Raw genomic sequence first — 20928 nt, 5'->3', positions numbered from 1 at the left:
CTCTAATAGCTGATGGGATTAAGGTGAACACTTAGATGAACACTAGAATGCTTGAACAGACTCTCTGTGAAGCGGTTGCACCTCCTTGACTTGAATCTATTATGAGGACAGACACCATGTCTGACTAGGGAACGCTTCCCCTACTTACCTGCAAAACAGAAGACATGTAAATCTATCCTTCAGGCAATATTGGATACTGGTGGACAAAACATGTTAGAAAACTAGCAACTAGTCAGTTTATTTGAGTTTTGGAGGACACATATTCCATATCTGGGAACACTGCTAGCTCTTACTCATGAAACTGATCAAAAGAAGGCCTGAAGTCCTCCTGCAAACTGGGGCTTATGACAAAGCCTATGAGTGCCACCCAGGAGTGACCACTAGGATTTGGGTCCAGAAATTTTCCATTTGAGAGACAATTACACGTTAGACATGGACCTTGACTGGGACTGCTCTTCTGACTGAAAGCTGTAAAATAATCTGAAATACCCATGTCTTGGTTGGGTGATGTTAAGGAAATACCCTAATGGGGAGGGCAGTGTCCAGAAGAGTTCTGTAATAAAATGAAAAAAGTTTTTGCAGGAAGATGCTACCAGGGGAATGCTATAAGGTACTTGGCATAATCACAAGCAAAAAGATTTCTCCCCTATGGCTGACTTTGGAATCATCTGAGGTTCTACCTGAGGAGCTGCAAGATCCTATAGTCATTTGGGTGATACCCTATGAAAGCTCTTGACCAAAAAAAGAGCTGTTTGGTTTATGAATGGTAGTTTCAAGGTATATGGACAGCAACCTGTTGGAATGCTACCTCTGATGGAAGAAAGTAAAAACAAGTTGGCAGAGGAGGCTGACTTGCATGCTATTTGCCCCATGTTTGGTTTTTCATTGACTCATGGGTGATGGCTAATGGTGTAGTCTGGAAGAAGGGCAATGAAAACCTGGTCTACTAAAGGGATGCCTATGTGGACCCAGCTCTATGGAAATCACTAGGGGGATTTGAGGGGTGCATTAAAATAGGACATGTTGATGCCCATCAAAAGAACTCCCTTCTAGGATCAGAAAGTGATTGGAATTAACAAGCAGGTGGCCACCCTGGTCCATGAAACAAGTGGAAATTTGGAGGCAGTAGCAATGCAGTAACTGGTTGAAGCTAGACATACTCTTCTTGCCTGCTCTGAGGCACAAAATGTCAACAAGTGTCTTGTCAATTAAGAGACAAAAACTACAGATGGCTATGAGCAGATTCCCCAGGGGAAAGTTCCTGCCCACTGCTGGTGAATGGCCTAATTATGAAAGCCCCAGGACACTGCGAATGGGTCTGGACTGAGTTTTGTATGCCTAGCCCAGTGGTTAGTGGAAATGCCCACAATATTGTCAAGAGTTACCGGCACAGGAGATAGTGTGCCAATTTGGACTGCCAACTCACATTTCTTCAGACTAAAGGAACATCCTTTACAGCCCACAGTGTCCAATAATGGGTAGATCTTCCTTGGGATAATAGCTAGATAGAAAACTAGAACTGGCAATTGAAACCCTGGTCAACTAAGGGTGGAAGATATGCAGGCTGACATGTGATCACAAGTGTGTGCTCCCGCTCACCATGATGGGGGCCTTTGGAACATGTCATATTAGTTCAGACCTCCAGAAAGTACAGTAAAGGTCAGCCACACTGACAGTATATTACTGAGCTCCAATAAAAATGCTGGACATCAAAGACTCTCTGGTTGGCAACACTCTGTGCTGACTGCTACTAACCTCATTACAGAAGACTGATGCATCCTGAGGACATGGGAGTCTGGCATTTCAAAGTAAGGATGGTTATGGGGACCCCAATCTTGTGTCTGGCAATTGAAGTGATGGTCTCATAAGGATTAGCTTCCCAAACTATACCTTGCCAAACTCCTTGCAAGGCTAGAATTCTAGAAGCACTGAACTTTGTAAGATATGAGATCAGAAGAAAAATTGTTTTCTGAGAGCCCTGGGTGAGCGGGCACTAAGCTGGAAGCTTTATGTTTCCTGATTCTTTTGGTATGGCAGCCCTGTGAGGGAAGAAATGTAGGGATCTGCTGAGGCAGATGAAACCCAGGGAGGTGATGTCACTTACCCAAGGTCTCACCAGAAGTACCTGAAGACCTAGGGGAAGGACCCAGGACCCAGGAAGTCTGTTGTAGGCCTGATGGGGCCTCTGCCAGCCAGCCAGGTGCTACCCATCATCTCTTGCTGGTGTCCCCAACCCGCCTCTTAAATGAAAGTCCATTCCCTACTGATCTCTGCCCATAAGTGACCATGTCTGACAGATTTGCTAGCTCTGGTTTTCCTAAACACCAGAGAAATAGAAGGAACAGAGGCAGCTGGGCCAGTGAGAAAGAAGTCCTGGCTTCTGCCACGTGTCCTTGGGGCCAGGGCCAGTAAGGAGCAGAGATGGATAAAAGGGCATGAGCTGTGGGCCTTCCATGGCAGGCTTAAGGCCACAGGCTTTGAGGTTGGCTCATACCTGTGGTTAAAAAGTTTTAATTAATCACTTCTTAAAACGGGGAGATTTTACATCTAAATGTACTTTGGGAACTTGCCTTGAAGAGTGAGAACATCTGGCCATCTGAGTCCAGGTCCCCAGAAGGCAGCAGTTGCCGGAGCTGTGAATCACCGACCCTCCACACAGGGCATGTGCACCACACACTTTAATAGTTTTCACATCACAAGCCGGAGCAAGTGGCACTGTGAATGTGCAAACACACATACACATGCACTGCTGTTTCGGGACCCAAGTCTTCCCTTCACCAGGTATGAAAGACTCTGAGACTATCCATCCTACTTCATTTTTTAAATGCTGTCTACCATCCACTATGTCCACTACATACAAGACCCACGGAATGACACACTGCTTACATTCTGAAATCCACTGGCTTGAAGAAAGAGGCAAGGGCAATGGCAGAAGTGAGCCTCAGACCTGGGTCCAAATGTCCATGTGGACCTCGGCATGTGCCTTCTTTCAGGCCTCAGTTTCCCCACTCCTCCTTTATCCCAGCCTCAAAGCCCCCAGAAACCTATAATAGAGACAAAAGATGAATTCTCTCATCCTTCAGGTTTCTGCCCAAGTCCAATGTATAACCTGATGTGTTCAGGACTCAGTGACAGGGACCAGCAGTAGAGTTCCTGGAGAATGTGACATACCAGCCAAGGTCCACGTTGGAGGAAGGAGAAGGGACAAAGGGAAAGAGGGAAGAAGAAGAAGCAGTAAAAGAAGAAATCACAGGCCAGCATCTGTTTATACTGTGATCCTTTCACTGCCAAGGGAAACTCCTGGTTTGGGGCGAATTCCGTGAGTAAGACATCAAGGAAGGTCAAAATCAACAAAATGAACCAAACTCTAGGCTGGGGAACTCGGGACATTCAGGTACCATCATCAAATCCAGATACTTAACGAAAGTAAGGGAGTTTTTCTTTTCTTATTTTTTCAGTTTATAACCATTCTGTACTATTTGATTTTTTTTTCTTTTTTGCAATATACATGTACTACTTTTATAATTAAACAACATTTAAAATGATTTTTTTTTTTTTTTAAGTAAAGAACTAATCACAGTGGCACGTGAAATGGAATATCAATTTTGGGGACAGGTCATCCAGTTGAGTCCAAAAGCCCCAACATGGTCGCTGTGCTTCCAGTCTGTGGTCATCATCCAGCCTTTGGTCCTCCAACTCTACCCACAAGGCACTGGCAGTGACCCTGAACTGCTCTCAAAGCTTCCACACACCTTCTGCTGCCAAGCTCCCTCCCATGGGGTGAGGCATAGGAGAGGCCCAGGAACCAGAGAGAAGTCAAGTCAGCAAAATTAAGTTAATTTACAGAGTTATAGTAAAAACCATCACAATAACCTGGCTCCACCCATGCGGTGCTGAGTGCCTACAGAAAGTGGTGCACTAGTAGCAGGTGCAGAGGGTGGTGCAGAGGCCAGCCCAAGGACCCTGGGTCCTGGGGCCCCCGCAGGGCACTCGAGTGGATGCCTCACAGGGCAAAGGTGGTGAAGAAGATGTGCATCTTGACCAGGAAGGTGGTGACAGAGCCCTGCCGTAAGAGCTTCATCTCCACATCGAGGGCAAAGTCCCGGGGCTCACGCACCAGCCGCTGCAGGTAGACGACGCCCGTGTAGGCGTTAAGCCGACGCGTGCCAAAGTAGCCCTCCTCATTGCCCTTGGTGATGGTCAGGGCAATAGTGTCCCCCGCAAAGGCGGGCACTGGGCTGATGCGGAAGATGTGTGCTGGTACCAAGAGGCCGGTCTGAAAGCTGAGCTGATAGTAAGTGATGCGCGCCGGTGAATTCTGGCACTCCAAGAAGTCATGGCATGTGGTGCGCTCACACTTCCTGTGGGATGCATGGGGTTTGGTCAGCAGGCCTGGGACCTCGTGTACAGACATCCAGGACTCTCCCATCCCTGATGTCCACCATCCTGGACATCGTGGAGGCAGGCTCAAAGGCCAGCTAGCCCCACCCCTACCCCTACCCTTGCAGCATCTGTTAAGTCACCTAACCTCTGTGGGCCTCAGTCTCCTCATCTGTAAGATGGGTTGATAGCTTTGTGGTTTCATTGGAGGATGCGGTGAGTTTATAAACATGCAGCACTTAGCACAGTGCCTGGCAGTTTGTTAGCAGCTCTTATGCACCCTTAAGTTCTTTCCTTCCTCCATTCTTTTTTTTTACTTGCGCACTGCCCATTTGCATAGGTTTCCTGGCCAGGATGTTTTTATTGTTTTAATCATTTTCAAATTCTTTTTCTTCCATTAACTGACTGCTTCTAAGCCATTTCCTCCTCTGACTTGGGATGCCCTGCTCTTTTCCAGGTGGAAGCCTGGAGACTCGGCCATACTAGATGAGGATGGGATCTCATACATGATGATGAGAAAACCTCTGCCAAACCCCATAGGGGCCCAGGCCTCAATTTTTAAGCACTGCAACAATCTGATCTCTTCTTAGACCTCTGAGCCATGGGCATTTCCATCATTAAATCAGTATAAAAGCTCACTGCTTCCCAAAAGGGACAGTTTAAGCACCAAGACTCAGCAAATCTGGAGATCTTCTGAGCGGTGTTCCCTGACTGGCATGCCACAGCACAAGGCCACACAGGGCCACAGTAGGAACGACATCGCCAACAAGTAGCACTGACACAGCATTTATGCCATGCGATGCACTGTGCTAAACACACCCATCTTTACTCAAGTGATGCCCATCCCCAGTGGTAGTGCTACCATCATTCCCATGTTGTAGACATGTCAGGTAAGATCCAGAAAAGAGAGGTCACCTGCCCAGGGTAACCTAGACATACTCCTTAAATACCCCAGCATGCATTCACATGGACATTCCCCGGGCAGTGTGTGTAATAGTGAAAAATGGCAAACTGCCAGCAGGGCAGCCATATCCATGCTAGGAAATACTATTTGAGGCAGGCTACATACACAGACATGAAAGACAGCTGCAAGGTAGAGAAAGCAAGCTTCGAACAACTGAGTGCATCTATGTGACAGCATAACCATGTGCGCTTTATGCTCAAATGAGAGAGAAAATGGCCACACTCCAACCTGTCAGCAGTCATATGATTTGTTTGGGGGGAAGGGCAAAAACTTTTGCTTTATTGTTTTATATAAGTATGTATTACTTTTATAAGTATGTGTTACTTTTGTGAGACTGTTGCTAGCTCTCTCCATGACCACGACCTGTGCTGAGAGAAGTCTCATCAAAAGCAACCCCCTGGAGAAGCCCACATGGCAAGGAGCTGAGACCTCCTGCCCAGAGCCATGTGAGTGGACAGCGGGATCCTGTCGCCTCATGAAACCCAGAGCTAGAACCACCCAGCTTAGCTGCTCCCAGGTTCCTGACCCTCCAAAACTGTGAGATAATAACTGTCATCTTAAGGTGCTAATGTGTTACACAAAATACACATGGCCAGGTGGGGTGAGGGGAGAGGAGAGGAAGGGGAGAGGGAGAGAGGGAGGGAGGGAGAGAGGGGAGAGAGAGGAGGAGAGAGGAGAGAGGAGAGAGGAGAGAGGAGGAGAAGAGGGAGAAGAGGAGAGAGAGAGGGGGAGAGAGGGAGGGAGACATTGAGATTGATTGATTGATTTTCTGAGTCTTCTTCTCTATACTCTGAGCTTTCTGCAAGGTGCTTTTATTTGTACCATTTGTGGTCAAATAGAGCACAGACCCAGCAGTGGGGGTGGGTTAAGAGCAGGAGGTGATTAAGACAGGGGCCACTGGCCACTTGGCCTCTCCCCTGGGCAGCACGGGATCTGTGCAGGGTCCCTGGGCCCTAGGTGGGGGCAGGGTGGGGGGTGGGAATGGGGGTAGAATACTCACGTTTCAGAGACTCGGATGTAGTTAGGAGGACACTCAAAGCGCAGGCAGCGGAAGCTGCCCTGGATGTTATGGCAGGTCTCAGCCTCGGAACAGTTGTGCGTGCCCAGTGCACACTCATCCAGGTCTGAGGGAAGGAGAGGAGGGTGATGGGAGGGATCTCCCATGGCTGGGGACCCTACTCTGAACCACCCAGACTACAAGAACACAGCTCACAATTCCACCCTGTGCCATCTTGTCCCCTCCACATCCGGCAGCCAGAAGGCCTTGCTTTAAAATATAAATCATCTTTTGTCATGTTCTCTGAGGGCTTCCCATGCTCCCCAAATAAAAACCCAAGTCCCTCTTAAGGACCCAAGCCCTACAGTACAGAGCCTCTGGCTCTTTCCTACGCCTCTCTCCTTTCACTCAGGCTGCAGTCCTGTGAGACTCCTCTGCGCTGCTCCAGGGCCCTGACCCTTATCCCACCTCAGGGCCTTTGCACCTGGTGGCCCTGCTGCAGGAACACTTTTCCCGCATCTTCCCACAACTGGCTCCTTCTCATCCTTCAGGCCTCAGCTCAAGGTCACCCCTACAGGGGTAGCCCTCCCTGACTACTTCTATCACCTGGCATCCCATCCTATTTATTCTCCTCCTAAAATTATCCTCAAAAAGAGAGCTTGTCCTGTTCTCAAACACACCTAAGCTGTTTTGTATGTCTGTTCTGTTTCTACCCTTCCCCCACCTCAGTGTGAGTTCCAGGACGGTAGAAGTATGTATGTCTTTCTCTGTCCTGTGGTGTCCCCTGGCACAGAGCAGGTGCTCTACACATATTGTTGGATGGAGGTGCAAGACCTGTCACCTGTAAATACAGACTTCGAGATGCACGGCTCTAAATGCGCCACCCCCGTCGCCCCCATAAACTGCACAGGCATGCTCATGCTTCCTGTACACTCAAAGAAATATGGTTGAACACTTGCATATGCTAAAGCACACCCACACAGACACACAGAGACAGACAGACAGAGACCACACACACACACACACACACACACACACATACGGAGGGCCCATTCAAGACACTGAAACACACACACACTATGTATGAAAAGGGGGCCACATACTAAACCTGAGCTCAGGGAAAGCCTGTGTCATGGGCCTTAAGAACAAAGATAACCAAAGGGAACCATGTAAGATAGTCTGAACAGAAAAATTCTAACTAAAAGAGAGTCATGGCAGGTAGTCACAACCTAGGCATGTAGCTTCCTTGACAAAGGTCAATCTTCACCTTAGTGGGCCTGTCTATTGCCTTTCTGCACCCAAGATAATATATCTTTGACATGTCAGAGTAATCACCTTTTCCAGACCTCTTGGGGCACAACCTCCCACGAGAGCACAGAACCCTAAATTTTTGTCTTGTTCCTCTACCACCAGTGGATTTCGTGTAACTCTCCTTACATTTCCTCCTTTTATTCTGAGGTATAAAATAAGCTGCAAAACTACCGTCTCCCAGAGCATTTTCTCAATCCATTAAGATTTTGCTTCCTAGAGCAATTTTCATCAGTTTGGCGCAAATAAACTAATAAAAACATCTACAGATTTGGATGTTTCTTACATTGATAACACACATATTAATATCTCTGACAAAGATCAGAGAAGTAAGCATGTGGTACAAGTGTGTGTGTGTTCCACAGACAACCTATGGATCAAATGAGTGAGTTCGAAAGACCTTTCCTGTGAAAACCAGCTGTTCAGCTCAGAGAGGGCAGCCTTAGGAGGCCCCAGGGTCTGTACAAGGTGTGGGAAAACACAGGTCTGTCAGGTACTTTCCTAGAGGGCTTCACATTTTGTTCTCCAGTCCTTCACACTGACTCAATTTAGGAATTTCTCCTCACTCAATCTTCACCCTAGACCAATGGGGTGAGGGTCACAGGCCTCCCCACAGGAGGGAACTGAGGCTCCAAAGGGACATAGCATCACTCAAAGTCAGGCAGGACTCAGCAGGGCAGGTGGGGCTGGAAGCCAGGTCCACCTGATGCCAAAATCTGGGATCCAATCATGATGCCAACCTGACTCCTAACAACAGCAGCTACAACAAAATAGTATCGACAGCAGAGCCAACCTGCACCCCCGACTACCATACTCTATAATGGCAGAGAAGCTCACATTCATTCACCTCTCAAAGCCTCACTTTCCTCCTCTGTAAAATGGGTCATGATCCCAATTTCCCAGAGTGGGACAAAAGCAAGTGGGAGAAAACATGGTAGGAGGCCAGAGGTGGTGGAGCTAGAATAGGCATGGTTGTTGTCCTGATGATTCATTAATTGAATCCATACAAAGGGAGGACCTCCATCTGTTCCTCACTCTACTCTGGGGCCACCCACATTAGGAGCAGGAAGTCCTGGCCCTGGAGCCTAGGTGGGGGTGGAGCAGGAATGAGGTGGAAACAGTTTCTTACTGTCTGCCCTGGGCCAGTGTTGACAGCAATGTCCAGGAATGGCAGGAGGAGCCCCAAGGGTCAGCAGCAACACCAAGGAAACTATTGTAGTATTTCCCTAGGACCTCAGGGTCCTTGCCACTTGGTGCTGCCAGGCCCTTGGTATCTGTGGCGCCTTGACCTGGAAAGTTCAAATCAAAACGAGAGTTCAACAAGGCCACATACCCAGGGGGTGTCATTGCAGCCTCATCTGGGATGGCAAGGTACCAGGCACAGCTCAGATGTGCAGAAATGGAGGCCAAAATCAGTGGTAAGACTAACAGCATTGCTAAAAGCTAGCCCTAAGGGGAATACTGATAAGGGCCTTACATACACTTAAAAACAAAAACAAAAACAGGATTCAGGGTTATTTTCAGCATGATCTTAGCTAATATTATATTGTGTGTATGTGTGTGTGTGTGTGTGTATATCTACATATGTATATATTGGCATAAACAGAGACTGGAAGAAAAACATCCAAATATAAGCAACAGTTGCCTCTCAGTTCAGGCGCGTGGTCAAACGTTCAATGAGCACCTATCAAGTGCTGGGCAATGCTTTACATGCTAGTGAACAAGAGTCATAGCCCTTCCTCCATGGAATATATGTTCTAGGAGACGTGGCCAAGCCTTAATTCCTTAATATTTTTCTGTTCCATATTTTTTTTTTTTTTTACTATTAAAGAGAGTCAGATGCTAATGTGAGATTATTAACCAGCATATTCCTTTCCCCCATAGTCACCCTACTGTTGGAGCAGTGAGACCTCAGTGTTTGGTCCTACAAGGCCAGGGCACACAGAGTGCAACTGCTTAGCTCTGAAGGTCAGCAGCCGCAGTCACGGAGCGCCACAGTGTGACTCTAGAAGTGGATATGACCAGACAGAGCCAGCATCTCAAGCTCTGTCCTCATCCACCCTGTGACAGCACAGAGACTTTTCCAGTTTAGAGAAAATAAAAGCATCGCATGTGTGAGGGACTTTTCCCTTGCTCGAACTCCCTGGTGGTGGCTGGTAATGCAGGGTAGACTGGAGAGAGGGGACCTGTGCCTTGCCAGTTCTTCTTCATCTCAGGGAGGCGGGCCACTGGGTAGGCTATGAGGCAGCAAAAAGACAGCCATCCCCAGAAAGATGCAGAGAACTGGGTGGGGAGGGTCAGCATCGGCAGCTGTGGGGTCTCATGGCCAGAGATCAGCGCTGGCAGTCAAATGCGCCTATGGTAAGTACACATCGGGTGCAGGGAGCCCTCAGGGAACAGCACAAGCACACTCCAGGAACTCCTCTGACCCTGGCTAGCATGAGCCAAGGAAGAGGGGTCAGGGAGAGACCTTCCTGAACATGACCGGGTTTCCAACCTGAAGTGCCTTCAAGAGCAAAAGTCACTGCCGTGCTGATGAATCTCCCCAGAAGTGACCACACTTTGTGTTCTGCTATCAAAGAGAACAAGGCCTCAGTCTCAAAAATGAAATCACATTCTAGAAACATAAGGTATTTCCCACACAACTCGGTTTATGGCGGGTAAAATCCCTATCTTTTACAGGGTCCATACTGATTATTTTTTAAATTAAAGAGTGCTTTGCAGCTCGGGAGACCCAGGTCAGCTTCTGTGAGCCCAGCAAGGCTTCAAGTCCCTGATTTAACTGATCTCATTCAGAGCCTTTTAATTTATTATTTTTTTTACATCAACCTACAGTAAGGAATCCTTTTACATTTGAGACTAAAACTAAGTATGTACATGTGAACTGAAACAATCCTTATGGGCACAGTGTACTGACCGACATCATGTCCAATCTATCCTACCCTATATTCTGTTCTATATTTAAAAAAAAAAAAAAAAAAAAGCTGGCTGAGGTCTACCAATTTGATCTTGGGATCCATTTACAGGTAGGAACTACCAGCCCAAACAACACTGGTCCACCCTTCCAGGTACCAACCCTGACCCCTGGTACCCCAGGAACACCAGGGCCTGCCTTAGTGGACCAAAACTGCAAGCCAAGGACCTCTGGGCTCTTAGCTCCACTACCTAGGAAGACTCAGTCATGCAAGCTAGGAGAAGGGCAGATGGGCTGGGTGCTGAGTAGTTGGTTCTCCAAGGGGAATGCTGGTACCCCTCCTGTATCCTGTCCCAGTTGGATTCCAGGCCCCTCCACTTTGCCCTGGTGGCATGCCAGGCCTCAGTATATGTCAGTGGAATTGAACTAAAGATCATGACTCTCTCACTTAGAAGGAATTTTAGATGCCAGAGAACCTGGTTTTCCCTCTAAGGAAGTAGTCTCCTCAGTGCAAATATAACAGGTAATTACCAACCCCCTCTTTGCAAGTCTCCAGGGATGGGAAGCCTCATTCCTTTCATGCAGCCCTTCCCAGCTCTGCACATCTCTAACTGGGAGAGTGTCTTTCTGCACATCATTCTGGAATAAGCCTCTCTGAGCCTTTTCTCTACCCTTGGGGTACCACCTTACCCTTTCAGTCCAAAGACCTGCCTGACCCCATCCCTGAATAGCACAGCAGACACTTGGGGACAGAGTCTGGGACCCCTGAGGCTGCTCCTCTGCAGTTTTCTCACTGGACAGGTCTCTGATATCTTTTAGAACCACCCCACAGGATCCCTGCTCTGTTCCCAGGGCAAGGCCCAGAGCTGAGTCCAAGCCTAGAAGATCCTAAGCTAGGTCAAGCGGCAAAAAGACTGTCACATTCAGCATTCCAAGCACAGACCACCAGAGGCACTGGCCATTTTGTGCTTATATACTTGGTGTCAGAGTTCCAAATACATAGCAAGCTGTGTGAGGTTACGCCTGCTCAGAACCTGCCCGAGGCTCTGGTAGGCAGTGACCCCTTGCTCACCCTTGCAGGACCTTCCATTGGCCGTCATGGTGTAGCCCCGCTCTGGGCATGCACACTGGTAACTCCCCGGCACGTTGACACAGCGGAAGGTACAGAGGATGCCAGCACCCTGAGCACATTCGTCGATGTCTGCCAGAGAGAGAGGTTCAGCCCTCGTGAAATCTACCTAACCACAGGGCCCAGCCGCTAACACTCTTGCTGTCCCTGCCACAGCCATGGAGCTTAGGGGCCCATTTTATAGATGAGGACAATAGGGCTCAGAGAAAGATAGTTGCCCAAGGCCAGACTACAAAACAGGACTCTCATTCCAGTGCTTGCTCCCTAGGGCTGCTCCACAATTACTACTATCATCGGAGGGTCAATCAAGTACCAGACACAGCCTGGATGCAGTCAATATTCAACTGAACACTTCAGCCCACTGAGGTCAGGACCATCATCTTCGCTTTGCGGAGTAGGAGCCTAAGGTCAGACCAGGAAGTCTTTGCCTAAAGTCACAAAGCCAGGAGGTCACAGGGATGAGATTCCAAGTCTGATTTGACGATAAAGCCTCTGTGTGTCTGGGAACCTGGTACACTGGAAAGGGGTGCCTCTCAGGAAAAGGCCCTGGGCAGAGGAGAGGTACCTATGCAGGTATGCCCATCTTCAGTCAACTGGTAGCCTTGGCGGCAGTAGCACTGGTAGGAGCCGTAGATGTTGGCACATTCCTGGCTGCAGCGCTGGGTCTCACACTCATTCACATCTGCAGGAAGACCAGTCAGTGGTCATGGCGAAATCCTCCTAGCCCAAAGATGAGGGTCGGGGTCCAGGCTCATCTGGAGCCTCCTCTTGAGAGAACATTAGTTCCAGCTTCCCCTTGGGGCAATTTGAGAAATCTGAGGCCCAGATAAGTACAAGGGGCCCACCTAGGGCAGGCAGCTGAGGCAGGGGCTGGGGCTTGCTAGTCCTGGCCTAGCCTGCTGCTATCTGGAGGAAGCAGCCACAGGTCAGGTTCAGATCCTCAGGTGCTACTCTGAGGGTCCACAGCACCTGGCCCAGATGACTCTGGGAAGTATCACCTAAGTGCTAATAAGCACCTCCCCAAGCCCTGCATGATGCTGGGGGAGGCAGGCAAGTGCTGGCTTCCATGGCAGTGCGGACTGAACAATGTATGAGTGACTGACTACAGAATCACTTCACAGCTTAGATGGAATATCTACTGGACTCTGAGCTCTTCATAGGAAAAGACTTGTCTTTCAGTCATCCAACCAAGAGCTGCTGAACTCTTATGATGTGCCAAGCCTTTCCTGGGCTTGAGCATGTCATCCTAGACTGGTACAATTGGATGGCACCCATCCACAGGTGTTCTGTGGCTATTGCCCACTTTTGCCAGCGGATCCTGGGCTCTGCAGGTGGCCACAGTCCCTATCTCATGTTTTACTAACTTCTGTTCCCTGTAATTGTGACCAGGATCAGAACCTATCAAGAGCAGAGACTGGGCTGCCACCCTTGCCTGCAAGGAGCTCCCTCTGGGGTTGTAGATAACACAGACACCTACCCCTCCAGTCTAAGATAATTGGGGCCCTGGGCCCTCAAGGAGGGCTCATGGCAGGAAACAGCTAGACCAGCTGAGGCCAAAGAGGGCTTCCACAGACAGAGAAATGGAGAAGTGTGAGGTAGAGGTGTAAGGGTAGGGGCTGAGCATGAGACGGGTTTTACATGGTGGGTGCATCTGTATGGGGTCAGAGGCCAAGGTCTAAGATCAGGGTCAGTGGTACCTTCGCAGCGCTTGCCATCAGCAGCCAGACGGAAGCCAGAGGCACAGGAACAGCGGTAGGAGCCGACTGTGTTCTCGCATGTGTGCTGGCAAAGGCGGCCAGGGGAGGTCCAGCATTCATTCACGTCTGTGGGCAGACAGCAGAGGGCAGGGTGGGCATCCCACAGGGAGGGTGGAGGTGACCTGGAAGCCAGCTCCCTCCACCCCAGGTATAAGAGGGGACTGGATGGGAAGAGGGAACCAGGAACCCAAGAGAGACAGGGAGGGACCCAGACAGGGAAAGGAAGAAGCAAAAAGACCAGAGGCAGGGGAGAAAGTCAGTAAAAATGTTGGAGGGAAGCCAGAGACAGAAGGACACGGTCACAGCAAAGGGCAAGAGAAGAGGGGACCAAGGCTGAGAGGAACAGAGACCAGAGCAGAGGAAATGGAGTCACACCTGGACAAGAAGGCAGGAAGGCAGTCAAACCCAGAAAAGGTAGACCTGGGTCAGAGCAAGGCGGGGCGGGGGAAGGTGGGAAGTGGGGGGTGGGGTTGGGAGGAGGCTGGCCTGAGGCAGGTAGGCACTGCTCAGAGAAACCAGAGAGGGGTCATGGCAACCAGCCCCCGCCTACCTATGCAGGCCTGGCTGAAGGCATCCTGCTGAAAGCCGGCTTTACAGTCACAGCGGTAGGAGCCAGGGAGGTTGTGGCACACTTGGCCCTCCCTACAGTGGTGCACGCCTGCCTCGCACTCATTCACATCTGCCAAGGGAAGGTGACCAGGACACCCTGAGGCCTGAGCTCTCCCTCTGCACGAGCGTCCCACAGGCCAGAAACCCAGGAAAGCCAAGGATGGCCAGGGGATGGGGAGCCTGCTGGCCTTACCCACACACGTAGTCCCATCCTGGCTGGCGTGGTAGCCTCGCCCGCAGAGCAGTGCGTTCCTCTGGCACGTGTAGGAGCCCACTGTGTTGATGCAGCTGAAGCCAGGCCGACATGGCTCAGACAGCGACGTACACTCATTGATATCTATAGAGGTGGGTGTGGGTGGCAGGGAGCCTGGCACAGCGCCCCTCCAGGCCCTAGAATTTGGGTCCAGGGCCAAACTGGGGGGCAGCAAGTCCTGGGCTCCAAACCAACAAAGGTTAAGGCTGCGGGTCATATTGTCCCACTCGAGTCCCATGGCATGAGGGGCTTCAATTCCCAAAACCCAAGTACCTACCAGCTGCTCCCTAATGGAGCAGCTAGAGGCAGAGGAGAAATCAAGGCTGACAACTAGGATAACTACAGAAAGTCATGCCCTTATTCTGGCTTCTCCAAAACTGCCAGCCTGTCAACCTCACCCTCTATCACTCTCTCACACACTGCGCCCCAGCCCCACTAGCCTATTCCATCAACCCACCACACCTGGGCACAGCCCCACGCAGGGCCTTTACACATGCTGTCCTCCCATCTCTGGAACACACTACCCCTAATATTTTCATGGCTGGCTCTTTTACTTCCTCAGGTCCCTGCACCAATCTCACCTCCTCAGGGAGGCCCTCCCTGATCCCCTGATCATTCTAGGTAGAGATGCCACCCCCCCTTTAAGCTTTCATCCTTATTCTACCCTTATTATTTATCAAAGTACCCTTGAATAACTGCCATTTATATAAATGTTTGCTTATTTACTCTCTCCCTTCCAAGATGTCTCGTTAAACTGCTGCAGCCCATTGACTCTACAACCATGGCGCACAGCAGGTACTCAGGAAGTGCTGTCGGTGAATGAACCACTGAAGAACTGTTTGTCATCAGGCAGATCCCTCCCCACCTTGCCCTGACCCTCACTGGGTATCCCGGGGCAGAGCACAGGGACCTTCTTGTGCCCACAGCCCTGTGGTGTCCTGAGAGGTTGCCCATGTCCTGTCACTGTTGGAGTGCAATTGTAAATGGGGTGTCTTAGGGACAGCTTCAGATCTAAGACTGGCTAGAGGGACCCCAAAGAGTCTTGTGAAAGCCTTCAGATGAATTTAAGGCCCCTCTCTGTCCCTGTGTCCTCCCAGTAAGAGAGGGACACCCACCCCACGAGCTGTTCTTCTTAGGAAAGGATATGTGACAAAAATTGTGTCCTAACACATCCCTTGTTTCTGTCTGCACCCAGTGGCTGGCCTTGCATAATGCTTGCCTTTCCACCTCTCCCTCTGTGTCTTTCATCCCTCCCAGGGTTGAGTGTGGCCTAGATAAGGCCTATCCTCAGGATGCTGTCAGAGGCGCTGGTGCTACACCATGGGCTTGCCAGGTCACAGCCTTGGGGAAGGTGGAGCCTCCTGGCTGTGGGCCAGGTGCTTTTTGGAAGCGGCTCAAGAGTGGTGGGAAGAGTACAAGATCTCATCAGAACCATGTGGGGACAACAAGGCAAGCATCTATCAAAGTGTGGGTCTCGACCCATGAGTACAGCATAAAATCAACCTTGAATGTCTTACTAGCATTCTCTGCAAGTAGAAATTTCAGTGAGTATCACATGCAGTAGGGTAATGTTCTATGAAACTTGTAGTACACACACACCTTGAAGGTCTCACTAGCATTCTCTGCAAATAGAAATTTCAGTCAGTATCACATGCAGTAGGGTAATGTTCTGTGAAACTTGTAGTACACACACACACCAAGGTCAGACATCTCAGGATAATAAGAGCTTCTGTTTTGCAAGTGCCTCCTGGCACCAGGCACTGACATGTCCATTCACAGGTAAGGACACTTAGGCTGGGAGAGAGTGAAAGCAGTAAGCCAGGCCTGCCTGATCTCTAAACTCTCAGAGTCCCCCAGCCATGACCCCTTCCAAAGGCACCTGGGGAAGGCGGCCCCGACCACTCACCTACACAGTTGCCCTCGGGGTCCTGCAGAAAGCCCTCCATGCAGCGCTGCCGTGCCTGGCAGTAGAAGGAGCCCTTGGTATTCTGGCATGTGAAGCCCGTCTGGCAGTTATGTGTGCCCAGCTCACACTCGTCCACATCTGGCACACAGAGGCATGGAGTCAGGGACTGGCAGGCTGGCGGGCCCTTGCCCGCACATCCTTGCCATGACCTTGATGGTTACAAAGGTTTTCTAGATCATAGAAAGCAGGCAGAGCAACATACTGTCCACATCCAATAATAAAATAAAAACATCACCACATTTACTGAGTCAGCACTCTGAGAGGTATTTATCTACTCGATGCTCACAACAAACAACCCTACAAAGTAGGGACTATGACGAGCCGCATCTTACACAGGGGAAACCAAAGCACAGACACAGTTAGACAACTAAGGGGAGTTGGGCTAGGACCAGAACCCAGGGGAACCTGTTCTGAGGCCTGTACTCTTAACCATTGCCCCAAACTTCCTTGGGCAGGCAGAAATGAGGACACATGCTCAAATCCCTACAGTCACATCTCCAGGTTTCTCTGAACGTGCAGTTGGCAGCAGCAAGGCTTGGAGCTTCCGAGGATGGAGTGCCAGAGCTGGATAGAACTGCTGCCTCCACCTACTGTGTGGCATTCACCTCCGTGCAGTATTTCACAGCTTACAAAGCACCGGCCCTCTGCTTCCCCCCATACTTCTTGCATAGCAGGCACATCTGGTCTTTTTTACAGACCAGGAAACAGGCTGGCAGGCCAAAACTCACTTGGCTTTGCTAACTGACAGACCAACACCTCTGTGTCTGTCTGTAGTCTGTCCATTGTCCTTCCCTCCATTCATTCCCTCTCTGGTTTCCAAAGCTTCCACCAGTTTCCCACAGTAGCCTACCCTCTGGGAGCTAGACATGAAGTGGCACAGCCCATCTGATGACCATCCAGTGCTTGAACAGGTTTCTCCACATCCACTCTAAGGAGCCCAGTGCCCTAACAGAGAGAGTCAGGGAGTGCTAGGGCATGTCCAAGGAGGTGGCATCCCTCGCCAGGTGTCTGGGTTTTTGGAGGAGGGCTGGCCATGGATCTGTGTATGCCCTTGTTTGTGGGTGTGCACACACTTGTGAAAAGGGTGCTGGGCTCATCTCTCTTCTTAGCTCATCCCACCCCCAACTCCGTGTCCAGGGAGTGAGTTAATCCACTTCCCTGAGCTCATACCCAACCTCAGGGCTACTTCTCATCAGCATTCTCCAGGGCTTATAACACACGAACACTTCAATAGGTCTTCTGTCCTTGGTGACATTCTTCTCGTCATTTTTAGTTATCCTATCACATGTGAAATTAACTATAAACTCCTTCCTTAATCAGGCCTACCAAGCCTATACCCTTCTTCCAAGCTGTAGGCATGTTTGCCCCAATCAGAGACTCTCTTTCTGTTCTTTGAACATGCCAAGATCTCTCCCCTCTCAAAAGGCCGCATAGTTGCTGTTCCCTCTCCCTAGAACACCCTTGCCAGGAACTTCTCATTATGTAGGTATCCACTCCAGCATCACCTCCACAGAGGGCCCCTTTGGACCCCAATGTAACATCCAGGCCAAAGCCATTCTGCCACCTTCCTGTTAACCTGTGTGGCCCCATGTCCCTCGTCAGGAGGTCAGAGACAAGGACACGAAGCTCAGAAATAGCTGTTAAAATGATTCTATGAAAATTCTCCCTCTTCCTAAGAGACTAGAACTTTCCAGTGAAAGGGACAGAAGTGATCCATGGGCCTCCATCCCAACATATAAACAGAAGACCTGAGGCATGGTGAGGGGAGTAAGTAGCACCCAGATACCAGAAAAGGTAGCAAAGCCAGGAGCATACCCTAGCCTCCCCCAGTAGCCTCAAACAACCCCTCTGCCCCAAATACCATCATCTATGGGGTCCTCTTACAGACAAGAAACCCAAAGGCTGGGAGCTCTTGGCTCTGGGCAAGCCAGGGATGGGTCAGGAGGTGGGACAGGGCAGGGGGTGGAGCGGGGCAGATCAGGGGTGGGACTTGCAGACCACTGTGCTCACCTGTGCACTCGTCATCCTTGAGGATGTAGCCTGGCTGGCAGGTGAGAGCCTTGTAGCAACGAAAGGAGCCCACCGTGTTCACACAGTGCTCACCCCGGCTGCACGTGTGTTGGTCTGTCACACATTCATTGATGTCTGTGGGGAAAGCAAGGCCATCAGAGGCTAAAGTATACTCCTAGGATGGTGGCTGAGTGCAGCCAGCACTGCCCTCAAGGTGCTCACTATCCAGAGAATAGTATGCAGTTGATGTCCACCTGTCTATGCATCCATTCACTCAACAATGATTGATCAAGTGCCTTCCATGTGCCAACAAGCACTGTACTTGACACCAGGGATACATGGTGAACAAGGCAGACAGAAATCCCTGACATTATGAGGACACTACGTGGAGGAGGTCCAACAGATAAATAAGCAAACATAATAGGAACGTGGTCATGAGTGTAGTAGAAAAAACAGAGGCGGGTTAAGAAAAGGAATGCTGAGGGACAGCAAGTGGGGGGTGTGCCATTTTGAGTAGGCCAGCGGAGGATCCTCAGAGCAAAGGACATTTGAAGAAGCATTTGAAGAGGTGACAGAATGAGCCCAGCATATTCCAGGCAGAGGGGACAGCCAATACCAGGGCCATGAGCAGGGCATCTGCCAGGCAGGTTCGAGGGCCAGTTGGGAAGAAGTATGTCTACAAGGGAGAGAAGAGTGCTAGGAGAAGTGGAGGGAGATGGGAGCCATAAAGGGTCAGAGATAGAAAATGGTCTGACTTATATGTAACATGGTCTCCTGGGTATGAATACTCCAGGGATGAGGGTAGAGGCTCTTAGAATAGGAAATGATGGACTGCCATCCATGGAGGTGAGGAAACCAGTCAGATTATGGAAAATATTGTGAACGTGGAACCAACAGGATCTACCAGTGGATAAGATGAAAGTGTGAGAAAAAGAGAAGCCAAGAGGTCTGCAAAGCTTTTTTGGCCAAGCAGTTGGACAGATGAGGGCATCAGCCCCGGGAACAGGGACAGCTGGGAGAAGGCCTGCAGGGGAAGTTAAGAGCCCTTGTGGTCACACTGAATTCGAGAGTAGAGAAACAGTCAGAGACACAGCTCTGAGTTCATGGGAGGGGTCTGAGTGGAGGTACTAATTTGAGAGTGGTTAGCTGCTGAGGTCATCTGGGGGACAGGCACAGAGAGAAGAGGCCAAAAATTGACTCCTAACATGAGCAGTTGGGAAGGTGAAAAGTCAGAGAAAGAGAGAGAGAAAAGGAGCAGCAGGGAGGAAGGAGGAAAATCCTCAGAGAGTTCACCGACTCAGACATCACTCCAGGTCAGCTAAGGATGCAGGAATGCATGACCAGTGCCTGCCTCCACGCTCCAGTTGGCAGGGAAGGTGCAGCAATAATTTGCTGATTCATTCATTCCTGGACACACATTAGCTAGCGCCTGTTTTGTGCTAGGTCCAGGTGGCCAAGCAGGAATGTCAGCCACAATCCCCGTCCTCAAGGAACTGCCAACCTGACGGCAGAGAAAGGACAGGTAGGTGGTGACTCTGGGGATAAAAGCTATGCATTCTTGGGGCCTAGGCCACAGCACTGTCTTCTCTGGGCCCTGGATTGTCAGAGTCTTTCCTCATGGGGGCAGCAATCTCTGAGCCCAGCCCACTGAGGACAATTTCCCCAGGGGCCAAGACAGTCCTCAAAGGCAGGGCAAAAAAAGCTAACAACAAAAAAGCACAGGGGAGTCACCACAGAGGTCACGTGTCCATCAGATGTCCTCTGGACCTGGCACCACTCAACACTTCCCCCACTTCAGCTTACATACCTCTGTCTCTGCAGCCATTCATTCAACAGGGATCTGTCGAGTACCAGATTTATCACAACCCATGCAGACTGCCTCAGTATAGTACATTTATTGAATCGCAGTAATGACACACACTTGCAAGTTCTAGACTAACTCATTTAATCTTTACACAGAGACTCTTTGATGGAAGTGCTATTACTATCTTATTCGACAGGCAAGGAAACTGAGGCTCAGAGAGGTTAAATGACTTGGCTAAGGTCATACAACTAGAAAGTAGCAGAGCCAGGATTTGAATCCAGGCAGTCTGGCTACAGAAGCCACACTCTTCATCCAGGCACCAGTCTCACATCTCACCAGCCAGGTGAATAAACATGCCTGGAGCTAACAAGCAAACCACAGAAAATACCAGTATACATTTGAGAATGAATAAGTAATGGAAAGAACGAATGCTAACAGGATAAAATGAACAAGGAAGTAGAATGGAAGGACAAAGAAGAGACCCTGATAAGTCTATGCAGGATGAATGAGAAGGGAACTTAAGGAAAGAATGAAAATGTGAGCTCAAATTTTGCTAAATGGAATGTACCTTTGCTCTTTTAATACCAGAACCTGTTTTCTGGCTGCCCAGAGAACACTTTTAGCAAAAGGTTGTCTTTCCAGGCCACCAGGGGAGCCTGCCCATCTGGCCACAGCAGGCAGGCAGGGCATCCTGGGAGGGGTGCTTGCAGGCCCTGGTGGGATCTGCCATCCCAGACACACATACACAGACACAACCCAGACAGGAGGAGCTGCCTAGCTGTTGACAAGCAGGTTTAGGAGGGCACATGTTGTGCCGACGGCTGGAGGCCAGGGGCA

At 49.9% G+C, this 20928-nt stretch overlaps 1 protein-coding gene across 8 annotated transcripts in view; it reads right to left on the bottom strand.

Moving 5' to 3' along the window:
* Positions 1-2661: 2661 nt before the first annotated feature.
* Positions 2662-20928, bottom strand: part of FBLN2 (fibulin 2) — a 96936-nt gene continuing 78669 nt past the window's right edge. For 5 of the 8 annotated variants that reach the window (XM_039886585.1, XM_039886586.1, XM_039886589.1 and 2 more), the window contains 9 exons: positions 18288-18422; positions 16218-16355; positions 14252-14395; positions 14000-14128; positions 13390-13515; positions 12258-12374; positions 11636-11764; positions 6345-6468; positions 2662-4361 (listed from right to left, as the gene is read on the bottom strand). In XM_039886585.1, coding sequence (XP_039742519.1) covers positions 4004-4361; positions 6345-6468; positions 11636-11764; positions 12258-12374; positions 13390-13515; positions 14000-14128; positions 14252-14395; positions 16218-16355; positions 18288-18422 — 1400 coding nt within the window. In that variant the 3' untranslated portion in view covers positions 2662-4003. The remainder of the gene's footprint in view (positions 4362-6344; positions 6469-11635; positions 11765-12257; positions 12375-13389; positions 13516-13999; positions 14129-14251; positions 14396-16217; positions 16356-18287; positions 18423-20928) is intronic. The other 3 variants (XM_039886592.1, XM_039886591.1, XM_039886590.1) reach the window with 3 other exon arrangements.

The sequence above is a fragment of the Pteropus medius genome, unplaced genomic scaffold, assembly GCF_902729225.1.
Source record: "Pteropus medius unplaced genomic scaffold, Ma_sr-lr_union100, whole genome shotgun sequence".
NCBI lineage: Eukaryota > Metazoa > Chordata > Mammalia > Chiroptera > Pteropodidae > Pteropus > Pteropus medius.
Note: the sequence above shows the minus strand (reverse complement) of the source record. Positions and strands in the feature narration are given on the sequence as shown.